Source organism: Pseudochaenichthys georgianus, unplaced genomic scaffold (assembly GCF_902827115.2).
Source record: "Pseudochaenichthys georgianus unplaced genomic scaffold, fPseGeo1.2 scaffold_449_arrow_ctg1, whole genome shotgun sequence".
Taxonomy (NCBI): domain Eukaryota; kingdom Metazoa; phylum Chordata; class Actinopteri; order Perciformes; family Channichthyidae; genus Pseudochaenichthys; species Pseudochaenichthys georgianus.
The window spans coordinates 50,609-72,434 of record NW_027263014.1 but is presented as its reverse complement, the minus strand read 5'-3'; the positions used below and the strand labels follow the sequence as shown (position 1 = coordinate 72,434).

At 45.1% G+C, this 21,826-nt stretch overlaps 3 protein-coding genes across 3 annotated transcripts; all 3 read right to left on the bottom strand.

Moving 5' to 3' along the window:
* Positions 1-242: 242 nt before the first annotated feature.
* LOC117442648 (gamma-crystallin M2-like) lies at positions 243-1,004 on the bottom strand. Its single transcript, XM_034078609.2, has 3 exons — positions 963-1,004; positions 616-858; positions 243-518 (listed from the first exon to the last, which is right to left on the bottom strand). Exons 1-3 carry the CDS (start codon positions 993-995, stop codon positions 243-245), a joined length of 552 nt encoding a protein of 183 aa, XP_033934500.1. The 5' UTR covers positions 996-1,004.
* A 9,227-nt stretch (positions 1,005-10,231) lies between these two features.
* Positions 10,232-10,984, bottom strand: LOC117442658 (gamma-crystallin M3-like). The gene is made up of 3 exons (XM_034078617.1): positions 10,952-10,984; positions 10,605-10,847; positions 10,232-10,507 (listed from the first exon to the last, which is right to left on the bottom strand). The coding sequence occupies exons 1-3, from the start codon at positions 10,982-10,984 to the stop codon at positions 10,232-10,234; spliced, it is 552 nt and encodes a 183-aa protein (XP_033934508.1).
* Positions 10,985-16,234: 5,250 nt separating this feature from the next.
* Positions 16,235-16,987, bottom strand: LOC117442660 (gamma-crystallin M3-like). Its single transcript, XM_034078620.1, has 3 exons — positions 16,955-16,987; positions 16,608-16,850; positions 16,235-16,510 (listed from the first exon to the last, which is right to left on the bottom strand). The coding sequence occupies exons 1-3, from the start codon at positions 16,985-16,987 to the stop codon at positions 16,235-16,237; spliced, it is 552 nt and encodes a 183-aa protein (XP_033934511.1).
* Positions 16,988-21,826: the final 4,839 nt, after the last annotated feature.

Sequence of the window (21,826 nt, the reverse complement as noted above, 5' to 3'; positions counted from 1 at the left end):
TTGTGGCATTCCATGTTTTTTGTTGTTGTCAACCTTGCAACACATTTCTCATCAGATATAAAACATGTTAGTATCAACATTTGCATTGCTAATAGTTGCCTACTGTCAAATAAATCTTATATAATTAATTTCAATTAATAATGTGTGATTTTAACAGTTAGACAATAAGCATGACAAAAGTCACATTCAAGGTTCATTTTTTATTTGGCATTTTATGAATTCAGGAAACATTCAGTGAACATTTAGCAGGAATCGGTGATACGCCTCATGCTCATGAACCTCTGGCCGCTCATGCCCATGTCTCTGAAGTTCCTGTACTCTCCGGGCATCATGTACATCATCTTGCCTCTGAACTGGGGCTGCTCGTACATCAGCCAGTGACCGTCCATCACGTTGCAGGACTGGCACTCGTTCATGCGGTAACGGTCCATGACGTTGTCACAGTCCTCCATCATCTCGTGACTCTGACCACCGAAGTTCTCCTTCTCATAGATCTTCATCCTGAACTGGCCTCTGTGCTGCTTTGGGGAGAAGAATTATAAATTAATGATTTAATGTAAAGAGTTGTCGGGTGGTCACCCATAGGAGAATCGTCGGTTACAGTTGTATACCCACCATGGGGATCATACGGCAAGACTTGATGCAGTCCCTCATTCCCATCATGCTCATGCAGTCGGAGTACTCGCCCCTCTTCATGAAGTACTGGTTTCCCATGTAGTTGGAACGATCGTAGACCATGAAGCAGCCACTCTCCACCCTGCAGGACTGGCTCCTGCTCAGGGAGGAGGACATGTCAGAGCAGTCATTCATGCACTCATAAGAACGACCCTGGAAGTTCTTCTCCTCGTAGAAGGTGATCTGAAAGAAGGGAATTGTAATGGTTAGAAATAGATTAGCTCGGAATAAACTGTGATATTGCAAACAGTAATTCCTGATTATTACATAAAGACTTCTGAAAGTACCTTGCCCCTCATGTTCATGCCGGTGTTGCTCATGTTGGCTGTAGATGTGCTGTTGCTGTGAACTGATATCCTACCTGGTCAATCCTTGTCTTTTATACCTGACTAACGTACATAATTAGTGACCCCTCCCCCTCAGAGAACCCCACATTCAGCAACTTACCATTGAAGCCAACAGAATGCAGAGAATTAGTTAATTTTTCAGGGACCTTGTATTTTGTAGTAGAGGACAACTGATGCTTCACAATGATCGGACAAAAAGACTAGCCCTTTTCCCAAGTATGACACACTGCTTTGTACAAACTGATTGTTCATTCACATATACATTATTGTTCCCCTGACAATTAACAATGCAAAGGCTCCCTCAACTAAAAGCAATGATTCTTCCATTGGATTTCAGTATATTGCAGAGAGAAGCTGGAAAACACACACTTATGATACTTACATGTTTGGTTCAGAAGGATAACCTCCACATATTAATACTACATTAGTGATTGTCGACCATTTGTTGGAGATACATGTTCAAACTGGAGCCACAAACCACCAGGAGACAAGAGTTGCAATTTCTTTGCTTTATTTATCGGGGTATTCAGTTGTTGAGATGGTAGCTATTGCCAATGAGGACAAGAGGGCATGCATGGTCAATTGGCTGTAATGGAATATCTCTGAGATGGAAAACTGCTCTTGTAACTGTTTTACAGGGTATGTGTTCTCTGAAAGACCGAGATGTTCAGCAGTGAATGCTCCGTTGAAGACATGCCTTTCAGTTCGCTGGTCAATAGGGGAAATTCCAAAGGAAACAGTTGCTCCAATTACTTGCACTATATCCTGCCACACTGTGCCTAGTGGGATTGTTTCAGGCTGTGTTGAGAGACCCAAACACTGGACAGCAAAGGAGAGCAGGATGGATCGATCAGCACCATCATCAAGGACTGCATGAGTTGTGAGGGTCCTGTCCCCTGTTGTGGAGAAGTACATTGACAGCTTTCAACATGACTTGATGGGAGTGGTTAGGTTTGTCCATGTAGAGAACCTCTGAGGAGGGGGATGTGTACATCACTGTAGATTATGTGTTTGAATTAAAGTCATGAAAAATAGTCAAGTGAATGTCCTTGCATACATGACATGGCCTTCTTTAAGGTGCATTTGTCCATTTTATGGATTATTCCGCATTTAATGCATCCGTCTTTCTCTCTGATCGATTTGTAATGTTTATTTTGGAGAGTCCTTTGAATTATGTGCATGAACCAAGGAAACGATATAACTATATTAGAGCCTGTATATGGAAAATTGATGCTGACTTGCTGAAGTGTGTCCTCTTACTACTTAAGCTATGAGATACTTGGGATGCTGCCTTCTGCCGTGGAAAACCATAGTAATCAGGGGGCCGTCTATCTATTTTGGGTCTAGCCCCTAGGTCTTGATGGCTAATTGGCTTTGTCAGGGCTTTGGCTAATGCTTCCAGGGATACTGATGGCAGAATTTGGTGCTTTGGATGAGAGGTGGGCAATAAGGGTTCAGGTGAAAGGCTAGGCTCTGGGACACCTTCGGATCCATCCATGTTCCCAGTAGAAAGGGCCTGACCTCCATTGTTGGGTTCATCCATTGTCTGCATGCCATCAGTCTCTGAATCAGTCATTTGTTCACTGTGTGGAGTGTGGCTCAGTCTCTGGCTCGAAGGACCATTTACTGCAGAGGTGACAATGTACAACATTAACATATGACAAATACTATATGCTTTATTTAAAGTAGAGAGCTGTGCTGATTTAAAAGAGGTAATGTGGAGAAGAAATGTGCAACAAAAATTAAATAACAAGATGTTGTTCGCATTATGTTATGTGCATTAATGTAATGCATAATGTTTTTTCTGGGATGGATAAAAGTCAGTTTCAGTGGGGGTCCTGGGCCTTGTTGATGAGGCCAGTAGCAGAGGGGAAGAAACTGTTCAGGTGGAGAGAGGTTTTGGTCCTGATGGAGCGCAGCCTCCTGCCTGAGTGGAGCGGGGTCAACAGTTTGTGTCCAGTTCATTTCATTTCATTTCAAACCTTTATTTATACAGATAAATCCCATTGAGATCATTGATCTCTTTTTCAAGGTAGACCTGCTCAAGTAGTTACACATGAAACATAAAAACATAAACAGAACAACAAAAGGACATCATACAGCATCATTTACATAATTATCCACATAAACAGGTACCAATAGCTTCCGATTGAGTAGCATCCAACCGAGCTTTAAAAACATTTAGTGGCACCAGATTGTTCAGTTTCCATTTAATTTGCAGACTATTCCAAGACAGAGGAGCTGCGCATCTAAAAGCTGTCTTCCCTAAGACAGTCCTAGCAGTTGGCACATTTAATAAAACCACAGCATTCTATCTCAGGCAGTAGCCACTTACAATTTTCCGTGAGATCAGGGAGCAGATATAAGATGGAAGTTTCCCTAACATAGCTTTGTATATAAAAATGTACATTACATTACATTGCATTTAGCTGACGCTTTTATCCAAAGCGACTTACAATAAGTACATTCGACCAGGAAGACACAACCTTGAGGAAAACAGAATCATATAAGTACATCAGGTTTCATAGAGCCAATCAGTTCAAGTGCTACTCAACTGGCTTTAGATAAGCCAGTCCTTTATTAGTATATAAGTGCTTTGTTAGCAGTTCTTTGTTAGTCATTCTATCGCTCTAAGTGGAGTCGAAAGAGATGAGTTTTCAGTCTGCGCCGGAAGGTGTGTAAGCTTTCTGCCGTCCTGATGTCAATGGGGAGCTCATTCCACCATTTAGGAGCCAGGATAGCAAACCCACGTGTTTTTGCTGATGGGAACTTGGGTCCCCCTCGCAGCGAGGGTGCAGCAAGTCGTTTGGCTGATGCAGAGCGAAGTGCACGCGCTGGGGTGTACGGTTTAACCATGTCCTGGATGTAGGAAGGGCCAGATTCATTCGCAGCATGGTACGCAAGTACTAGTGTCTTGAAGTGAATTCTAGCAGTTACTGGAAGCCAGTGGAGGGAGCGGAGGAGCGGAGTGGTGTGGGAAAATTTAGGAAGGTTGAAGACCAGACGAGCCGCTGCATTCTGGATGAGCTGCAGAGGTCGGATGGCACATGCAGGTAGAGCAGCCAGGAGGGAGTTGCAGTAGTCTAGGCGTGAGATGACGAGAGCCTGGACCAGAACCTGCGTCGCTTTCTGGGTCAGCTGGGGACGTATCTTCCTGATGTTGAAAAGCGTGTATCTGCAGCAGCAGGTTGTAGCAGCGATATTTGCAGTGAAGGACAGGTTGTTATCCAGGATCACACCCAGATTCCTTGCAGTCTGGGTCGGGGAGACAGCAGAGGTGCCGATGTTGATGGTCAGGTCAAGAGTGGGACAATCTTTTCCCGGAAGGAAAAGCACTTCAGTTTTGTCAAGGTTGAGCTTGAGATGATGAGCGGACATCCACTGAGAGATGTCAGCTAAACAAGAAGAGATGCGTGCGACCACCTGGGTCTCTGAGCGGGGAAAGGACAGAATTAGTTGGGTGTCGTCAGCGTAGCAGTGGTATGAAAAACCATGCGGGCTAATGACAGATCCGAGCGAGTTTGTGTACAGGGAGAAGAGGAGGGGACCAAGAACAGAGCCCTGAGGGACCCCTGTTGTTAATTGACAAGGGTCGGACTCGGACCCTCTCCAAGTTACCCTGTAGGTGCGGTCTTTGAGGTATGAGGTGAGGAGGGAAAGTACCAGTGACTGAGCCTCCGTACAGTTAGTGAAAGCAAACCAGCCCTTGCATACAGGGTACAGTGATGGGTTAATGCTTTACAGTTTGTCACAAATCTTATTGCACTGTGATACGCAGCATCTAACTTGACCAGGCAATTGGCAGGTGCATTCATATACATCAAATCACCATAGTCCAGCACAGGTAAAAAGGTCACAGTGACTAGCCTTTTCCTGGCCTCAAGCGAGAAACAGGACTTGTTCCTGTAGAAGAAACCTAGCCTAACCCTCAGCTTTTTAAGCAGGTTATTGACATGAAGTTTAAAAGTGAGACAATCATCAAGCCAGATACCAAGGTATTTGTAACAGGTAACCACTTCAAGTTGTATTCCTTGCGTAGTTACAATATCTAAAACAGGCTCTGGTGTCTTTTTAGCTTTAGAAAAGAGCATTACCTTGGTTTTCTCAACATTTAAAAGAAGCTTTAGTTCAGAGAGCTGAGTCTGAATAATGTTAAAAACAGCCTGTAATTTAACACCAGCCTCCTGAATGGAGGGACCTGCACAGTACATCACGGTATCGTCCGCATACAAATGTAAAGTAGCTTCATCCACATTTTCACCTAAACTGTTGAAGTAGATGGAGAATAAAAGTGGACCTAAAACAGAACCTTGAGGAACACCATTAGCAATGTTTAATCACTCAGAAGACAGCCCATCAAAGTGAACACATTGGGACCTTTCAGAGAGGTAGTTCACAAACCACCCCACTGCATGGCTGGACATGCCTATACTGGCTAGCTTCTGCTTTAAAATGTGATGATCGACGGTGTCAAACGCTTTTCAAAGGTCAATAAATAGAGCTGCACAACTCTGCTTATTATCTAAAATACTCGCCACATCATTCACCACTGTCATTGTGGCAGTGATAGGTGTTGCTTTCTGAAGCCTGACTGATGTTTAGACAGGATGTCATTTGTACATAAAAACACCTTTACCTGTTCACTCACTAAGCGTTCAAGAACCTTAGCCAGAACTGACAACTTAGAGATTGGCCTATAGTTATTTAATAAGGTGGCCTCCCCTCCTTTTAGCAAAGGCAGGACATACGCTGACTTCCACAATTTTGGAATTGTGTTAGTGCTGAGGGAGAGGTTAAAAAGAGTAGTGAGAGGTGGAGCAATACAATCTGCAGCTATCTTTAAAAAGAAAGGTTCTACGTTGTCCGGGCCAGCCGGTTTCTTAGGATCTAGCTTGGTTAAAGCTTCACGAACAACATCAACAGTAAAAGGGTTTTCCAACACACGTTTTTCAGAGTCACATACTGTGGTGTTCACAGAAGCAGAGTTAGTGACAGAATCAAACATAGAACCACAGGACACAAAATGCTCATCAAAGCAATTGAGCATAGTAGCCCTGTCCGATATAGTGCCAGATGCTGTGGTAAGGCACGGAGGTAGCTCATTACGGATATCGCCGGTGGATAACGATTTAATGGCTTTCCAAAAATGTTCAGGATTATTTCGATTCTTTGTGGTTACTGACAGATACTACTTTGATTTAGCACTTTTGATTTGCGATGTGAAGCTATTCCTTAGCTGCCTAAAACGCAGCCATTCTACCTCTGAGCCTGATTTCCTAGCCTTTGCCCAGGTCTTGTTTCTCTCATGAAGGAGACTGGACAGATTAGCAGAAAACCAAGGATTGTCTCGTCCCTTTACTCTAAATGTACGCAGGCGTGCATGTCTATCAATGATCTCCATAACACCAAGATAAAAATAAGACCATAAGGTTTCTACATCAGCACACAGATCGTTTTTACCCCAATCAAAATCAAACAGATCATGCACAAAACCCTGCTCCACAAAATGTTTTTTGTCTCTCTTAATGATAATGCGAGGTTTAACCTTTTGGGCCTTAGTGTCCCTAATTGTGGCTACAGCACAGTGATCACTCAGATCATTTGCAAAGACTCTCACAGATGAATATTTATGGGGAACATTAGTTAAAATGAGATCAATTAGGGAGGATTTATTAGGGGACTTAATGTTAGGGCGAGTAGGACTGTCCACAATCTGAGTAACATTTAAAGAGATACAAAGGTTTTTTAAATCCTCTGACACTGCAGTTAACCAGTCCCAGTTAAAATCTATAAGCTGGCAATGTCCTTGATCTCATATTCTCAAGGAACTGCGCTACTTCTAACCTCTCTGTAAACCCGCTCCACACATCCGATCACTTCTTCATTTCATTCTCTCTACCCCTTTCCAAACATAACAAACTAATCTCTTCTCATCCTGCACCTGTCCGCCGTAACCTCCGTTCCCTCTCCCCCTCTACCTTTGCCTCATCGGTGCTCTCAGCCCTCCCTTCCTCTGACTCTTTCCAACTCCTGCCTCCAAACTCTGCTGCGGAAACTCTCCTCTCTACTCTCTCATCCTCTCTGGACTCTCTCTGTCCTCTCACATCTCGGCAGGCTCGTCAGTCCCCTCCTGCTCCCTGGCTAAATGACGCACTGCGTGCTAATAGAACCGTCCTTAGGGCAGCTGAGCGGAAATGGTGGAAATCCAAACACCGCGACGACCTCCTAACCTATCAGGCTCTCCTCTCCTCTTTCTCTGCTTTGATCTCTCAGGCAAAAAGCACTTTCTTTCAAGATAAGATCCAATCTTCCTATTCCAATCCTAAAAAACTATTTGCCATCTTCTCCACCCTCTTGGACCCTCCCAAAGCCCCTCCTCACTTCTGTCAAGCGACTTTGTTAACCACTTTGAAAAAAAGGTTGATGATATTCGCTCTTCTTTTTCTGTCTCACCTTTACTCACCGATGGGTCACCAGACCCTCCTTCCACCTGCACACTAACCTCCTTTTCCCCTCTCTCGCCAAGTGAGGTTCTTACCCTCATTACCTCTGCCCGCCCTACCACCTGTCCTCTGGACCCTATCCCTTCAAACCTCCTTCAGACTATCGCTCCTGATATTCTACCTTTTCTCACCCATTTCATCAACACTTCTCTAACTTCTGGTCACTTTCCAAACAGTCTCAAGGAGGCAAGAGTAAACCTTGGTCCCCTCCTCTTCTCCCTGTACACAAACTCGCTCGGATCTGTCATTAGCCCGCATGGTTTTTCATACCACTGCTACGCTGACGACACCCAATTAATTCTACCATGCTGCAAATGGATCTGGCCCTTCCTACATCCAGGACATGGTTAAACTGTACACCCCAGCGTGTGCTCTACGCTCTGCATCAGCCAAACGACTCGCTGCACCCTCGCTGCGAGGGGGACCCAAGTTCCCATCAGCAAAAACACGTGGGTTTGCTATCCTGGCTCCTAAATGGTGGAATCAGGACAGCAGATAGCTTACACACCTTCCGGCGCAGACTGAAAACTCATCTCTTTCGACTCCACTTTGAGCGATAGAATTACTAACAAAGAACTGCTAACAGAGCACTTATATACTAATAAAGGACTGGCTTATCTATAGCCAGTTGAGTAGCACTTGAAATACTTGGCTCTATGAAACCTGATGTACTTATATGATTCTGTTTTCTTCAAGGTTGTGTCTTCCTGGTCGAATGCACTTATTGTAAGTCGCTTTGGATAAAAGCGTCAGCTAAATGCAATGTAATGTAATGTAATCTCCAAGTAGCACTATTTCCTTGTAGTCTAGCTGCGATAAAAGATTTGCTAGCGAAGACAAGGAGTCCTTGCCAGCTGAGGGGGGTCTGTAACGGCCCACCACCATGACCTGTTGACCCTTTGCCACTTCTATATTTAAGGCTAAAAATTCGAATTGCTTACTGATAGATTTGGAAACTAATGTGGTTACACTGAACTTATTCTTAACATAAATGGCAACGCCACCACCTTTATTAGGCCGGTCGGTACGATACACATTAAAACCATTTAAGGCAATGTCAGAGGCCAAAATAGATTTATTTAGCCATGTTTCTGATAAAACAATGACGTCAGCGTCAGTTGAGCTCGCCCAGATACGGACAAAATCTAGTTTACCTAACAGACTGCGCACATTCAAGTGGATGAAACCCAACCCAGACCTAGCTTTAAAATCAGCAGGAGTAGCGATCTGACTACTACTACTGGGCGGACCAGGGTTAGGTTGTACATTTCCTGACAGTAATAACAACAACAAAAAATCAGGCATCTTTTCCTCTTAAACGACACACATACATTGTCATCTGATTTAGAAACACCGGAAAAGTCTGCGAGAGTGTGATTAGAGCTTAAGAAGCAGTCCTGAAGAACCATCATCGCAGGAAAACAAAAAAGACAAACATATTTTGTCGAGCAGATTGTCTGTGACAAGGCAACCGGTAATTGTTTGAGCAACACATCCGAACCTTTGCAGGGGATGCCCACTGCGGGTGGCAGAACAGACCTGAATCCAGTAGACTTCTCAGAATGACTAGAGATCTTCTCATAGTCCAAAACAGTTAACAGGCACAGCAGAATCCCGATATGGGCCATTTTCCCAGACCAGCACACAGTATCCGCGATGTTCCTGGAGCAAAATCAGCACAGCAGCAAAGGACAGGCGAAAACAGCAGTCTAGTACTGTCAGGGTTGGAGAAAATAGGACCCAAATGCAGGAAAAGGCATGTAACAAAAAGCTAGCTTTAATAAAAAGCCGATGATACAGACTAACAGGTAACAACTAAAACAGCAAATCGAGGAGCACGAGGAACAGGAACAAACTTACAACAGGTACCGGCAGGTAACGTGGATGAGAAAGACGACGACCAAACAGGGAGCAAAAGGGAAGACAAGACTAAATACACAGAAGGGTAATCACAGTAAAAGACACAGCTGGGCAGGGGAGGCAGACACACAAGGGGGGAGGGGCAACAGGTGAACACAATGAGACAATTATACACAGGAGGGCAAATACACGGAAGGAAGACCATGACATGGGGAGAACAGAATTTGGTAACACTTTACAATAAGACTACCCTTATAAAGGTGTTATGAATAGTTTGTAATTAATTTATTATTAGGTTGTGAATACTTTATAAATCATTAATAAGCTTTTAAAAGACATGAGATAAACAGGGCAACTGTGACCGGTTGATTGCCAAATAGTGAGCCAACATTTATCTGTACTGCTAAGTCTTATATTGGCTACCTAGCTAACTTTGTCTCCTTCATCAGCCAGCATCCTTGGTATCTGTTGTTCACTGAGTTGATTCTCGCTAAGTAGCCAATATAAGACTTAGTCATCTTGCCAAATAATCTCATTTTTATTTAATTACCCAAAGTTTTGTCACATCATCAACCCAGTGTATTTATCCGTCATCCAATATCAATTGTGGCATTCTATGTTTTTTGTTGTTGTCAACCTTGCAACACATTTCTCATCAGATATAAAACATGTTAGTATCAACATTTGCATTGCTAATAGTTGCCTACTGTCAAATAAATCTTATATAATTAATTTCAATTAATAATGTGTGATTTTAACAGTTGGACAATAAGCATGACAAAAGTCACATTCAAGGCTAATCTTTTATTTGGCATTTTATGAATTCAGGAAACATTCAGTGAACATTTAGCAGGAATCGGTGATACGCCTAATGCTCATGAACCTCTGGCAGCTCATGCCCATGTCCTTGAAGTTCCTATACTCTCCGGGCCTCATGTACATCATCTTGCCTCTGAACTGGGGCTGCTCGTACATCAGCCAGTGACCGTCCATCACGTTGCAGGACTGGCACTCGTTCATGCGGTAACGGTCCATGACGTTGTCACAGTCCTCCATCATCTCGTGACTCTGACCACCGAAGTTCTCCTTCTCATAGATCTTCATCCTGAACTGGCCTCTGTGCTGCTTTGGGGAGAAGAATTATGAATTAATAATTTAATGTAAAGAGTTGTCGGGTGGTCACCCATAGTAGAATCGTCGGTTACAGTTGTATACCCACCATGGGGATCATACGGCAAGACTTGATGCAGTCCCTCATTCCCATCATGCTCATGCAGTCGGAGTACTCGCCCCTCTTCATGAAGTACTGGTTTCCCATGTAGTTGGAACGATCGTAGACCATGAAGCAGCCGCTCTCCACCCTGCAGGACTGGCTCCTGCTCAGGGAGGAGGACATGTCAGAGCAGTCATTCATGCACTCATAAGAACGACCCTGGAAGTTCTTCTCCTCGTAGAAGGTGATCTGAAAGAAGGGAATTGTAATGGTTAGAAATAGATTAGCTAGGAATAAACTGTGATATTGCAAACAGTAATTCCTGATTATTACATAAAGACTTCTGAAAGTACCTTGCCCCTCATGTTCATGCCGGTGTTGCTCATGTTGGCTGGAGATGTGCTGTTGCTTTGAACTGATATCCTACCTGGTCAACCCTTGTCTTTTATACCTGACTAACGTAAATAATTAGTGACCCCTCCCCCTCAGAGAACCCCACATTCAGCAACTTACCATTGAAGCCAACAGAATGCAGAGAATTAGTTCATTTTGCAGGGACCTGGTTCTTTGTAGTAGAGGACAACTGATGCTTCACAATGATCTGACAAAAAGACTAGCATGTTCTTTGCCCTTTTCCAAAGTATGACACACTGCTTTGTACAAACTGATTGTTCATTCACATATACATTATTGTTCTCCTGACAGTTAACAACGCAAAGGCTCCCTCAACTAAAAGCAATGATTCTTCCATTGGATTTCAGTATATTGCAGAGAGAAGCTGGAAAACACACACTTATGATACTTACATGTTTGGTTCAGAAGGATAAACTCCACATATTAATACTACATTAGTGATTGTCGACCATTTGTTGGAGATACATGTTCAAACTGGAGCCACAAACCACCAGGAGACAAGAGTTGCAATTTCTTTGCTTTATTTATCGGGGTATTCAGTTGTTGAGATGGTAGCTATTGCCAATGAGGACAAGAGGGCATGCATGGTCAATTGGCTGTAATGGAATATCTCTGAGATGGTGAAACTGCTCTTGTAACTGTTTTACAGGGTATGTGTGCTCTGAAAGACCGAGATGTTCAGCAGTGAATGCTCCGTTGAAGACATGCCTTTCAGTTCGCTGGTCAATAGGGGAAATTCCAAAGGAAACAGTTGCTCCAATTACTTGCACTATATCCTGCCGCACTGTGCGTAGTGAGATTGTTTCAGGCTGTGTTGAGAGACCCAAACACTGGACAGCAAAGGAGAGCAGGTCGATCAGCACCATCATCAAGGACTGCATGAGTTGTGAGGGTCCTGTCCCCGTTGTGGAGAAGTACATTGACATCTTTCAACATGACTTGATGGGAGCGGTTAGGTTTGTCCATGTAGAGAACCTCTGAGGAGGGGGACGTGTACATCACTGTAGCTGATTTGTTTGAATTAAAGTCATGGAGAATCGTCAAGTGAATGTCCTTGCATACATTACATGGCCTTCTTTAAGGTGCATTTGTCCATTTTATGGATTATTCCGCATTTAATGCATCCGTCTTTCTCTCTGATCCATTATGTAATGTTTATTTTGGAGAGTCCTTTGAAATATGTGCATGAACCAAGGAAACGATATAACTATATTAGAGCCTGTATATGGAAACTTGATGCTGACTTGCTGAAGTGTGTCCTCTTACTACTTAAACTATGAGATACTTGGGATGCTGCCTTCTGCCGTGGAAAACCATAGTAATCAGGGGGCCGTCTATCTCTTTTGGGTCTAGCCCCTAGGTCTTGATGGCTAATTGGCTTTGTCAGGGCTTTGGCTAATGTTACGGTTATCTGAGAGGACCCAAACGCAGGACACGGCAGAGTGTTAAAAAGGTTTATTTTGAGGTGAAGGAGTGTGGAGAATAATCCGGCTGGTGGCGGCTGTTGAGGTGGAGGAGCGTGGAGAGTAATCCGGCTGATAGCGGCTGTTGAGGTGGAGGAGCGTGGAGAGTTATCCGGCTGGAGAGTGATCCTGGAGCACAAGAAGAACAGGTAAGAAGAACATTCAGATGTAGAGGGAATAGCTAACTAATGCTAAGAAGGCTGAGAAGGCTGAGAGTTTTACCACTGGGGTTTAAACAACAATCTGGCGCTGACAAGTTGTGGAGCCTCCGCTGATATGCCATTAGTAAATGGCTGATGGAAATCAGGTGTGTAGCAGAGGAGGGTGCCCAACTGATTGCAGCAGGTGGAGGTTGAGCCGGGAGCCAGGAGTGACAGCCACCACGCCCACACAGACAGGGGAAGGGAAAACACACACAAGGGAGGTGGCTGGAGAATACAACCACCACATTACCCCCCCCCCTTAAGGGATGCCTCCAGGGGGTCTACCAGGGATATCCCGGTGGAAGTCCCGTACCAGAGACGCGCCCACGATGTCTCGCCGGGGAACCCAACACCTCTCCTCTGGACCATAGCCCTCCCAATCCACAAGATATTGGAATCCCCTTCCACGGCAAAGAACGTCCAACAATCGCCTGACGGTGTAGGTTGGGTGATTATTGATGATGCGGGGGTGGGGGAACACTCACTGGAGGAGACAAAGGACTGCTGGCAACAGGTTTCAACAGAGAGACATGAAATGTTGGATGAACCTTCATTTGTGAGGGAAGCTTGAGCTTGACTGCAGATGGATTGATAATAGAGTCGATGATGAAGGGGCCGACATACCGTGGAGTGAGTTTCTTCGACTCTGTCTTGAGTGGGAGATCTTTGGAAGAAAGCCAAACACTCTGACCTGGTAAGTAGTTGGGGTCCGGGGTCCTGTGGCGGTCTGCGATGAGGCGGTTGCGGGCAGCGGAGCAGAGCAGGGCGGCTCGGGTGTCCCTCCACACCTTACGACAGTGACGAAGGTGGGTCTGAACGGAGGGAACAGCAACTTCCTCTTCCTGGGCTGGAAACAGAGGTGGTTGGAAACCCATGGTACAATGAAAGGGTGAAATACCTGTGGCTGCATTTGACAGGGAGTTGTGGGCATATTCGATCCATGGCAGATGTGGGCACCGTGACGAAGGGTTCCTGAAAGCCACACAACGAAGGGCCGCCCCCAGATCCTGGTTGGCCCGTTCCGTTTGCCCGTTCGTCTGAGGATGATAGCCAGATGACAGGCTCACCGATGCTCCCAGAGCCTGACAGAAGGCCTTCCAAATGTGGGAAATGAACTGGGGACCCCGGTCAGAGACGATGTCGTGGGAATCCCATGAAGTCGAACTCCATGGTTGACCAGAAGATCTGCAGTCTCTCGGGCAGTGGGAAGCTTGGACAGAGCCACAAAGTGTACCATCTTTGAAAATCTGTCCACAATAGTTAGGATGATGGTATTTCCTTGTGAAAGTGGAAGTCCAGTAACAAAATCCAATGCCACATGCGACCAAGGGCGACTAGGTACCGGCAGCGGGCGAAGCAGGCCAGAGGGAGACTGGTGGGAGGACTTGGCGCGGGCACATACTGTACAGGCAGCAACAAAGGCCCTGGTGTCTTGAGCCATGGAAGACCACCAGAACCATTGTCTGAGAATAAACAGTGTGCGATGGACACCAGGATGACATGAGAGACGGGAGGTGTGTGCCCACTGCAGGACCTTGGAGCGAACAGGGGAAGGCACAAAAAGACTATTGGCTGGGCAGTTACCTGGGTTAGGCTGCGCCCGCTGAGCCTCCCTGACCAATGACTCAATCTCCCAGGTAACAGCCGCCACCACGCAGGAGGCAGGTAGGATAGTGTCTGGACTGGCAGCTGGTCCTTCGGAAGCGAACTGGCCACCACAGCTAATGCTTCCAGGGATACTGATGGCAGAATTTGGTGCTTTGGATGAGAGGTGGGCAATAAGGGTTCAGGTGAAAGGCTCTGGGACACCTTCGGATCCATCCATGTTCTCAGTAGAAAGGGCCTGACCTCCATTGTTGGGTTCATCCATTGTCTGCATGCCATCAGTCTCTGAATCAGTCATTTTTTCACTGTGTGGAGTGTGGCTCAGTCTCGGGCTCGAAGGACCATTTGCTGCAGAGGTGACAATGTACAACATTAACATATGACAAATACTATATGCTGTATTTAAAGTAGAGAGCTGTGCTGATTTAAAAGAGGTAATGTGGAGAAGAAATGTGCAAACAAATTTAAATAACAAGATGTTGTTCGCATTATGTTATGTGCATTAATGTAATCCATAATGTTTTTTTATGGGGTGGATAAAAGTCAGTTTCAGTGGGGGTCCTGGGCCTTGTTGATGAGGCCAGTAGCAGAGGGGAAGAAACTGTTCAGGTGGAGAGAGGTTTTGGTCCTGATGGAGCGCAGCCTCCTGCCAGAGTGGAGCGGGGTGAACAGTTTGTGTCCAGTTCAGTCTAGTACTGTCAGGGTTGGAGAAAATAGGACCCAAATGCAGGAAAAGGCATGTAACAAAAAGCTAGCTTTAATAAAAAGCCGATGATACAGACAAACAGGTAACAACTAAAACAGCAAATCGAGGAGCACGAGGAACAGGAACAAACTTACAACAGGTACCGGCAGGCAACGTGGATGAGAAAGACGACGACCGAACAGGGAGCAAAAGGGAAGACAAGACTAAATACACAGAAGGGTAATCACAGTAAAAGACACAGCTGGGCAGGGGAAGCAGAAACACAAGGGGGGGGGGGGGCAACAGGTGAACACAATGAGACAATTATACACAGGAGGGCAAACACAGGAAGGAAGACCATGACACAGGGAGAACAGAATGTGGTAACACTTTACAATAAGACTACCCTTATAAAGGTTTTAAGAATAGTTTGTAATTCATGTATTAATTAGGTTGTGAATACTTTATAAATCATTAATAAGCTTTTATAAGACATGAGATAAACAGGGCAACTGTGACCGGTTGCTTGCCAAATAGTGAGCCAACATTTATCTGTACTGATAAGTCTTATATTGGCTACCTAGCTAACTTCGTCTCCTTCATCAGCCAGCATCCTCGGTATCTGTTGTTCACTGAGTTGATTCTCGCTAAGTAGCCAATATAAGACTTAGTCATCTTGCCAAATAGTGAGCCTGTGTTGATGTATGAAAACTATGTTAGAACTGGTTTATAAATGTTTCTTAATAATTAATAAAGTGTTTACAACCTAATTCATAACCTAATTATAAACTCTTTATGAATCCTTTATAAGGGTTAGTCTTATTGTAAAGTGGTACCCAGAATTTCAAAATATAACCGTAAAATTGCAACACAAATCCAAAACCATGACAAGTTTACTAAATACAAAGTTTACTGAATAAAAATAATACCTTAGCTTAAAAATGTAATAATCTCATTTTTATTTAATTACCCAAAGTGTTGTCACGTCATCAACCCAGTGTATTTATCCGTCATCCAATATTAATTGTGGCATTCTATGTTTTTTGTTGTTGTCAACCTTGCAACACATTTCTCATCAGATATAAAACATGTTAGTATCAACATTTTCATTGCTAATAGTTGCCTACTGTCAAATAAATCTTATATAATTAATTTCAATTAATAATGTGTGATTTTAACAGTTGGACAATAAGCATGACAAAAGTCACATTCAAGGTTAATTTTTTATTTGGCATTTTATGAATTCAGGAAACATTCAGTGAACATTTAGCAGGAATCGGTGATACGCCTCATGCTCATGAACTTCTGGCAACTCATGCCCATGTCTCTGAAGTTCCTGTACTCTCCGGGCCTCATGTACATCATCTTGCCTCTGAACTGGGGCTGCTCGTACATCAGCCAGTGACCGTCCATCACGTTGCAGGACTGGCACTCGTTCATGCTGTAACGGTCCATGATGTTGTCGCAGTCCTCCATCATCTCGTGACTCTGACCACCGAAGTTCTCCTTCTCATAGATCTTCATCCTGAACTGGCCTCTGTGCTGCTTTGGGGAGAAGAATTATAAATTAATGATTTAATGTAAAGAGTTGTCGGGTGGTCACCCATAGTAGAATCGTCGGTTACAGTTGTATACCCACCATGGGGATCATACGGCAAGACTTGATGCAGTCCCTCATTCCCATCATGCTCATGCAGTCGGAGTACTCGCCCCTCTTCATGAAGTACTGGTTTCCCATGTAGTTGGAACGATCGTAGACCATGAAGCAGCCGCTCTCCACCCTGCAGGACTGGCTCCTGCTCAGGGAGGAGGACATGTCAGAGCAGTCATTCATGCACTCATAAGAACGACCCTGGAAGTTCTTCTCCTCGTAGAAGGTGATCTGAAAGAAGGGAATTGTAATGGTTAGAAATAGATTAGCTAGGAATAAACTGTGATATTGCAAACAGTAATTCCTGATTATTACATAAAGACTTCTGAAAGTACCTTGCCCCTCATGTTCATGCCGGTGTTGGTCATGTTGGCTGTAGATGTGCTGTTGCTGTGAACTGATATCCTACCTGGTCAACCCTTGTCTTTTATACCTGACTAACGTAAATAATGAGTGACCCCTCCCCCTCAGAGAACCCCCTATTCAGCAACTTACCATTGAAGCCAACAGAATGCAGAGAATTAGTTCATTTTGCAGGGACCTGGTATTTTGTAGTAGAGGACAACTGATGCTTCACAATGATCTGACAAAAAGACTAGAATGTTCTTTGCCCTTTTCCCAAGTATGACACACTGCTTTGTACAAACTGATTGTTCATTCACATTTACATTATTGTTCTCCTGACAGTTAACAATGCAAAGGCTCCCTCAACTAAAAGCAATGATTCTTCCATTGGATTTCAGTATATTGCAGAGAGAAGCTGGAAAACACACACTTATGATACTTACATGTTTGTTCAGAAGGATAACCTCCACATATTAATACTACATTAGTGATTGTCAACCATTTGTTGGAGATAAATATTCAAACTGGAGCCAGAAACCACCAGGAGACAAGAGTTGCAATTTATTTGCTTTATTTATCGGGGTATTCAGTTGTTGAGATGGTAGCTATTGCCAATGAGGACAAGAGGGCATGCATGGTCAATTGGCTGTAATGGAATATCTCTGAGATGGTAAAACTGCTCTTGTAACTGTTGTACAGGGTATGTGTGCTCTGAAAGACCGAGATGTTCAGCAGTGAATGCTCCGTTGAAGACATGCCTTTCAGTTCGCTGGTCAATAGGGGAAATTCCAAAGGAAACAGTTGCTCCAATTACTTGCACTATATCCTGCCGCACTGTGCGTAGTGAGATTGTTTCAGGCTGTGTTGAGAGACCCAAACACTGGACAGCAAAGGAGAGCAGGATGGATCGATCAGCACCATCATCAAGGACTGCATGAGTTGTGAGGGTCCTGTCCCCGTTGTGGAGAAGTACATTGACAGCTTTCAACATGACTTGATGGGAGCGGTTAGGTTTGTCCATGTAGAGAACCTCTGAGGAGGGGGACGTGTACATCACTGTAGCTGATTTGTTTGAATTAAAGTCATGGAGAATCGTCAAGTGAATGTCCTTGCATACATTACATGGCCTTCTTTAAGGTGCATTTGTCCATTTTATGGATTATTCCGCATTTAATGCATCCGTCTTTCTCTCTGATCCATTATGTAATGTTTATTTTGGAGAGTCCTTTGAAATATGTGCATGAACCAAGGAAACGATATAACTATATTAGAGCCTGTATACGGAAACTTGATGCTGACTTGCTGAAGTGTGTCCTCTTACTACTTAAACTATGAGATACTTGGGATGCTGCCTTCTGCCGTGGAAAACCATAGTAATCAGGGGGCCGTCTATCTCTTTTGGGTCTAGCCCCTAGGTCTTGATGGCTAATTGGCTTTGTCAGGGCTTTGGCTAATGTTACGGTTATCTGAGAGGACCCAAACGCAGGACACGGCAGAGTGTTAAAAAGGTTTATTTTGAGGTGAAGGAGTGTGGAGAATAATCCGGCTGGTGGCGGCTGTTGAGGTGGAGGAGCGTGGAGAGTAATCCGGCTGATAGCGGCTGTTGAGGTGGAGGAGCGTGGAGAGTTATCCGGCTGGAGAGTGATCCTGGAGCACAAGAAGAACAGGTAAGAAGAACATTCAGATGTAGAGGGAATAGCTAACTAATGCTAAGAAGGCTGAGAAGGCTGAGAGTTTTACCACTGGGGTTTAAACAACAATCTGGCGCTGACAAGTTGTGGAGCCTCCGCTGATATGCCATTAGTAAATGGCTGATGGAAATCATGTGTGTAGCAGAGGAGGGTGCCCAACTGATTGCAGCAGGTGGAGGTTGAGCCGGGAGCCAGGAGTGACAGCCACCACGCCCACACAGACAGGGGAAGGGAAAACACACACAAGGGAGGTGGCTGGAGAATACAACCACCACATTACCCCCCCCCCCCTTAAGGGATGCCTCCAGGGGGTCTACCAGGGATATCCCGGTGGAAGTCCCGTACCAGAGACGCGCCCACGATGTCTCGCCGGGGAACCCAACACCTCTCCTCTGGACCATAGCCCTCCCAATCCACAAGATATTGGAATCCCCTTCCACGGCAAAGAACGTCCAACAATCGCCTGACGGTGTAGGTTGGGTGATTATTGATGATGCGGGGGTGGGGGAACACTCACTGGAGGAGACAAAGGACTGCTGGCAACAGGTTTCAACAGAGAGACATGAAATGTTGGATGAACCTTCATTTGTGAGGGAAGCTTGAGCTTGACTGCAGATGGATTGATAATAGAGTCGATGATGAAGGGGCCGACATACCGTGGAGTGAGTTTCTTCGACTCTGTCTTGAGTGGGAGATCTTTGGAAGAAAGCCAAACACTCTGACCTGGTAAGTAGTTGGGGTCCGGGGTCCTGTGGCGGTCTGCGATGAGGCGGTTGCGGGCAGCGGAGCAGAGCAGGGCGGCTCGGGTGTCCCTCCACACCTTACGACAGTGACGAAGGTGGGTCTGAACGGAGGGAACAGCAACTTCCTCTTCCTGGGCTGGAAACAGAGGTGGTTGGAAACCCATGGTACAATGAAAGGGTGAAATACCTGTGGCTGCATTTGACAGGGAGTTGTGGGCATATTCGATCCATGGCAGATGTGGGCACCGTGACGAAGGGTTCCTGAAAGCCACACAACGAAGGGCCGCCCCCAGATCCTGGTTGGCCCGTTCCGTTTGCCCGTTCGTCTGAGGATGATAGCCAGATGACAGGCTCACCGATGCTCCCAGAGCCTGACAGAAGGCCTTCCAAATGTGGGAAATGAACTGGGGACCCCGGTCAGAGACGATGTCGTGGGAATCCCATGAAGTCGAACTCCATGGTTGACCAGAAGATCTGCAGTCTCTCGGGCAGTGGGAAGCTTGGACAGAGCCACAAAGTGTACCATCTTTGAAAATCTGTCCACAATAGTTAGGATGATGGTATTTCCTTGTGAAAGTGGAAGTCCAGTAACAAAATCCAATGCCACATGCGACCAAGGGCGACTAGGTACCGGCAGCGGGCGAAGCAGGCCAGAGGGAGACTGGTGGGAGGACTTGGCGCGGGCACATACTGTACAGGCAGCAACAAAGGCCCTGGTGTCTTGAGCCATGGAAGACCACCAGAACCATTGTCTGAGAATAAACAGTGTGCGATGGACACCAGGATGACATGAGAGACGGGAGGTGTGTGCCCACTGCAGGACCTTGGAGCGAACAGGGGAAGGCACAAAAAGTCTATTGGCTGGGCAGTTACCTGGGTTAGGCTGCGCCCGCTGAGCCTCCCTGACCAATGACTCAATCTCCCAGGTAACAGCCGCCACCACGCAGGAGGCAGGTAGGATAGTGTCTGGACTGGCAGCTGGTCCTTCGGAAGCGAACTGGCCACCACAGCTAATGCGTCCAGGGATACTGATGGCAGAATTTGGTGCTTTGGATGAGAGGTGGGCAATAAGGGTTCAGGTGAAAGGCTCTGGGACACCTTCGGATCCATCCATGTTCTCAGTAGAAAGGGCCTGACCTCCATTGTTGGGTTCATCCATTGTCTGCATGCCATCAGTCTCTGAATCAGTCATTTTTTCACTGTGTGGAGTGTGGCTCAGTCTCGGGCTCGAAGGACCATGTGCTGCAGAGGTGACAATGTACAACATTAACATATGACAAATACTATATGCTGTATTTAAAGTAGAGAGCTGTGCTGATTTAAAAGAGGTAATGTGGAGAAGAAATGTGCAAACAAATTTAAATAACAAGATGTTGTTCGCATTATGTTATGTGCATTAATGTAATCCATAATGTTTTTTTATGGGGTGGATAAAAGTCAGTTTCAGTGGGGGTCCTGGGCCTTGTTGATGAGGCCAGTAGCAGAGGGGAAGAAACCGTTCAGGTGGAGAGAGGTTTTGGTCCTGATGGAGCGCAGCCTCCTGCCAGAGTGGAGCGGGGTGAACAGTTTGTGTCCAGTTCAGTCTAGTACTGACAGGGTTGGAGAAAATAGGACCCAAATGCAGGAAAAGGCATGTAACAAAAAGCTAGCTTTAATAAAAAGCCGATGATACAGACAAACAGGTAACAACTAAAACAGCAAATCGAGGAGCACGAGGAACAGGAACAAACTTACAACAGGTACCGGCAGGCAACGTGGATGAGAAAGACGACGACCGAACAGGGAGCAAAAGGGAAGACAAGACTAAATACACAGAAGGGTAATCACAGTAAAAGACACAGCTGGGCAGGGGAGGCAGAAACACAAGGGGGGGGGGGGGCAACAGGTGAACACAATGAGACAATTATACACAGGAGGGCAAATACACAGGAAGGAAGACCATGACACGGGGAGAACAGAATTTGGTAACACTTTACAATAAGACTACCCTTATAAAGGTTTTACGAATAGTTTGTAATTAATTTATTAATTAGGTTGTGAATACTTTATAAATCATTAATAAGCTTTTATAAGACATGAGATAAACAGGGCAACTGTGACCGGTTGCTCACCAAATAGTGAGCCAACATTTATCTGTACTGATAAGTCTTATATTGGCTACCTAGCTAACTTCGTCTCCTTCATCAGCCAGCATCCTTGGTATCTGTTGTTCACTGAGTTGATTCTCGCTAAGTAGCCAATATAAGACTTAGTCATCTTGCCAAATAGTGAGCCTGTGTTGATGTATGAAAACTATGTTAGAACTGGTTTATAAATGGTTCTTAATGATTAATAGTGTTTACAACCTAATTCATAACCTAATTATAAACTCTTTATGAATCCTTTATAAGGGTTAGTCTTATTGTAAAGTGGTACCCAGAATTTCAAA

What these genes read in the sequence shown, in the direction of transcription:
- LOC117442648 (XM_034078609.2), bottom strand. Translation starts at nt 995, where the DNA reads ATGAGCAACACCGGCATGAACATGAGGGGCAAG. An exon ending in GCATGAACATGAGGGGCAAG is followed by an intron (nt 859 to 962) that starts GTACTTTCAGAA and finishes CCCTTCTTTCAG; the next exon opens with ATCACCTTCTACGAGGAGAA. An exon ending in CTTGCCGTATGATCCCCATG is followed by an intron (nt 519 to 615) that starts GTGGGTATACAA and finishes TCCCCAAAGCAG; the next exon opens with CACAGAGGCCAGTTCAGGAT.
- LOC117442658 (XM_034078617.1), bottom strand. Translation starts at nt 10,984, where the DNA reads ATGAGCAACACCGGCATGAACATGAGGGGCAAG. An exon ending in GCATGAACATGAGGGGCAAG is followed by an intron (nt 10,848 to 10,951) that starts GTACTTTCAGAA and finishes CCCTTCTTTCAG; the next exon opens with ATCACCTTCTACGAGGAGAA. An exon ending in CTTGCCGTATGATCCCCATG is followed by an intron (nt 10,508 to 10,604) that starts GTGGGTATACAA and finishes TCCCCAAAGCAG; the next exon opens with CACAGAGGCCAGTTCAGGAT.
- LOC117442660 (XM_034078620.1), bottom strand. Translation starts at nt 16,987, where the DNA reads ATGACCAACACCGGCATGAACATGAGGGGCAAG. An exon ending in GCATGAACATGAGGGGCAAG is followed by an intron (nt 16,851 to 16,954) that starts GTACTTTCAGAA and finishes CCCTTCTTTCAG; the next exon opens with ATCACCTTCTACGAGGAGAA. An exon ending in CTTGCCGTATGATCCCCATG is followed by an intron (nt 16,511 to 16,607) that starts GTGGGTATACAA and finishes TCCCCAAAGCAG; the next exon opens with CACAGAGGCCAGTTCAGGAT.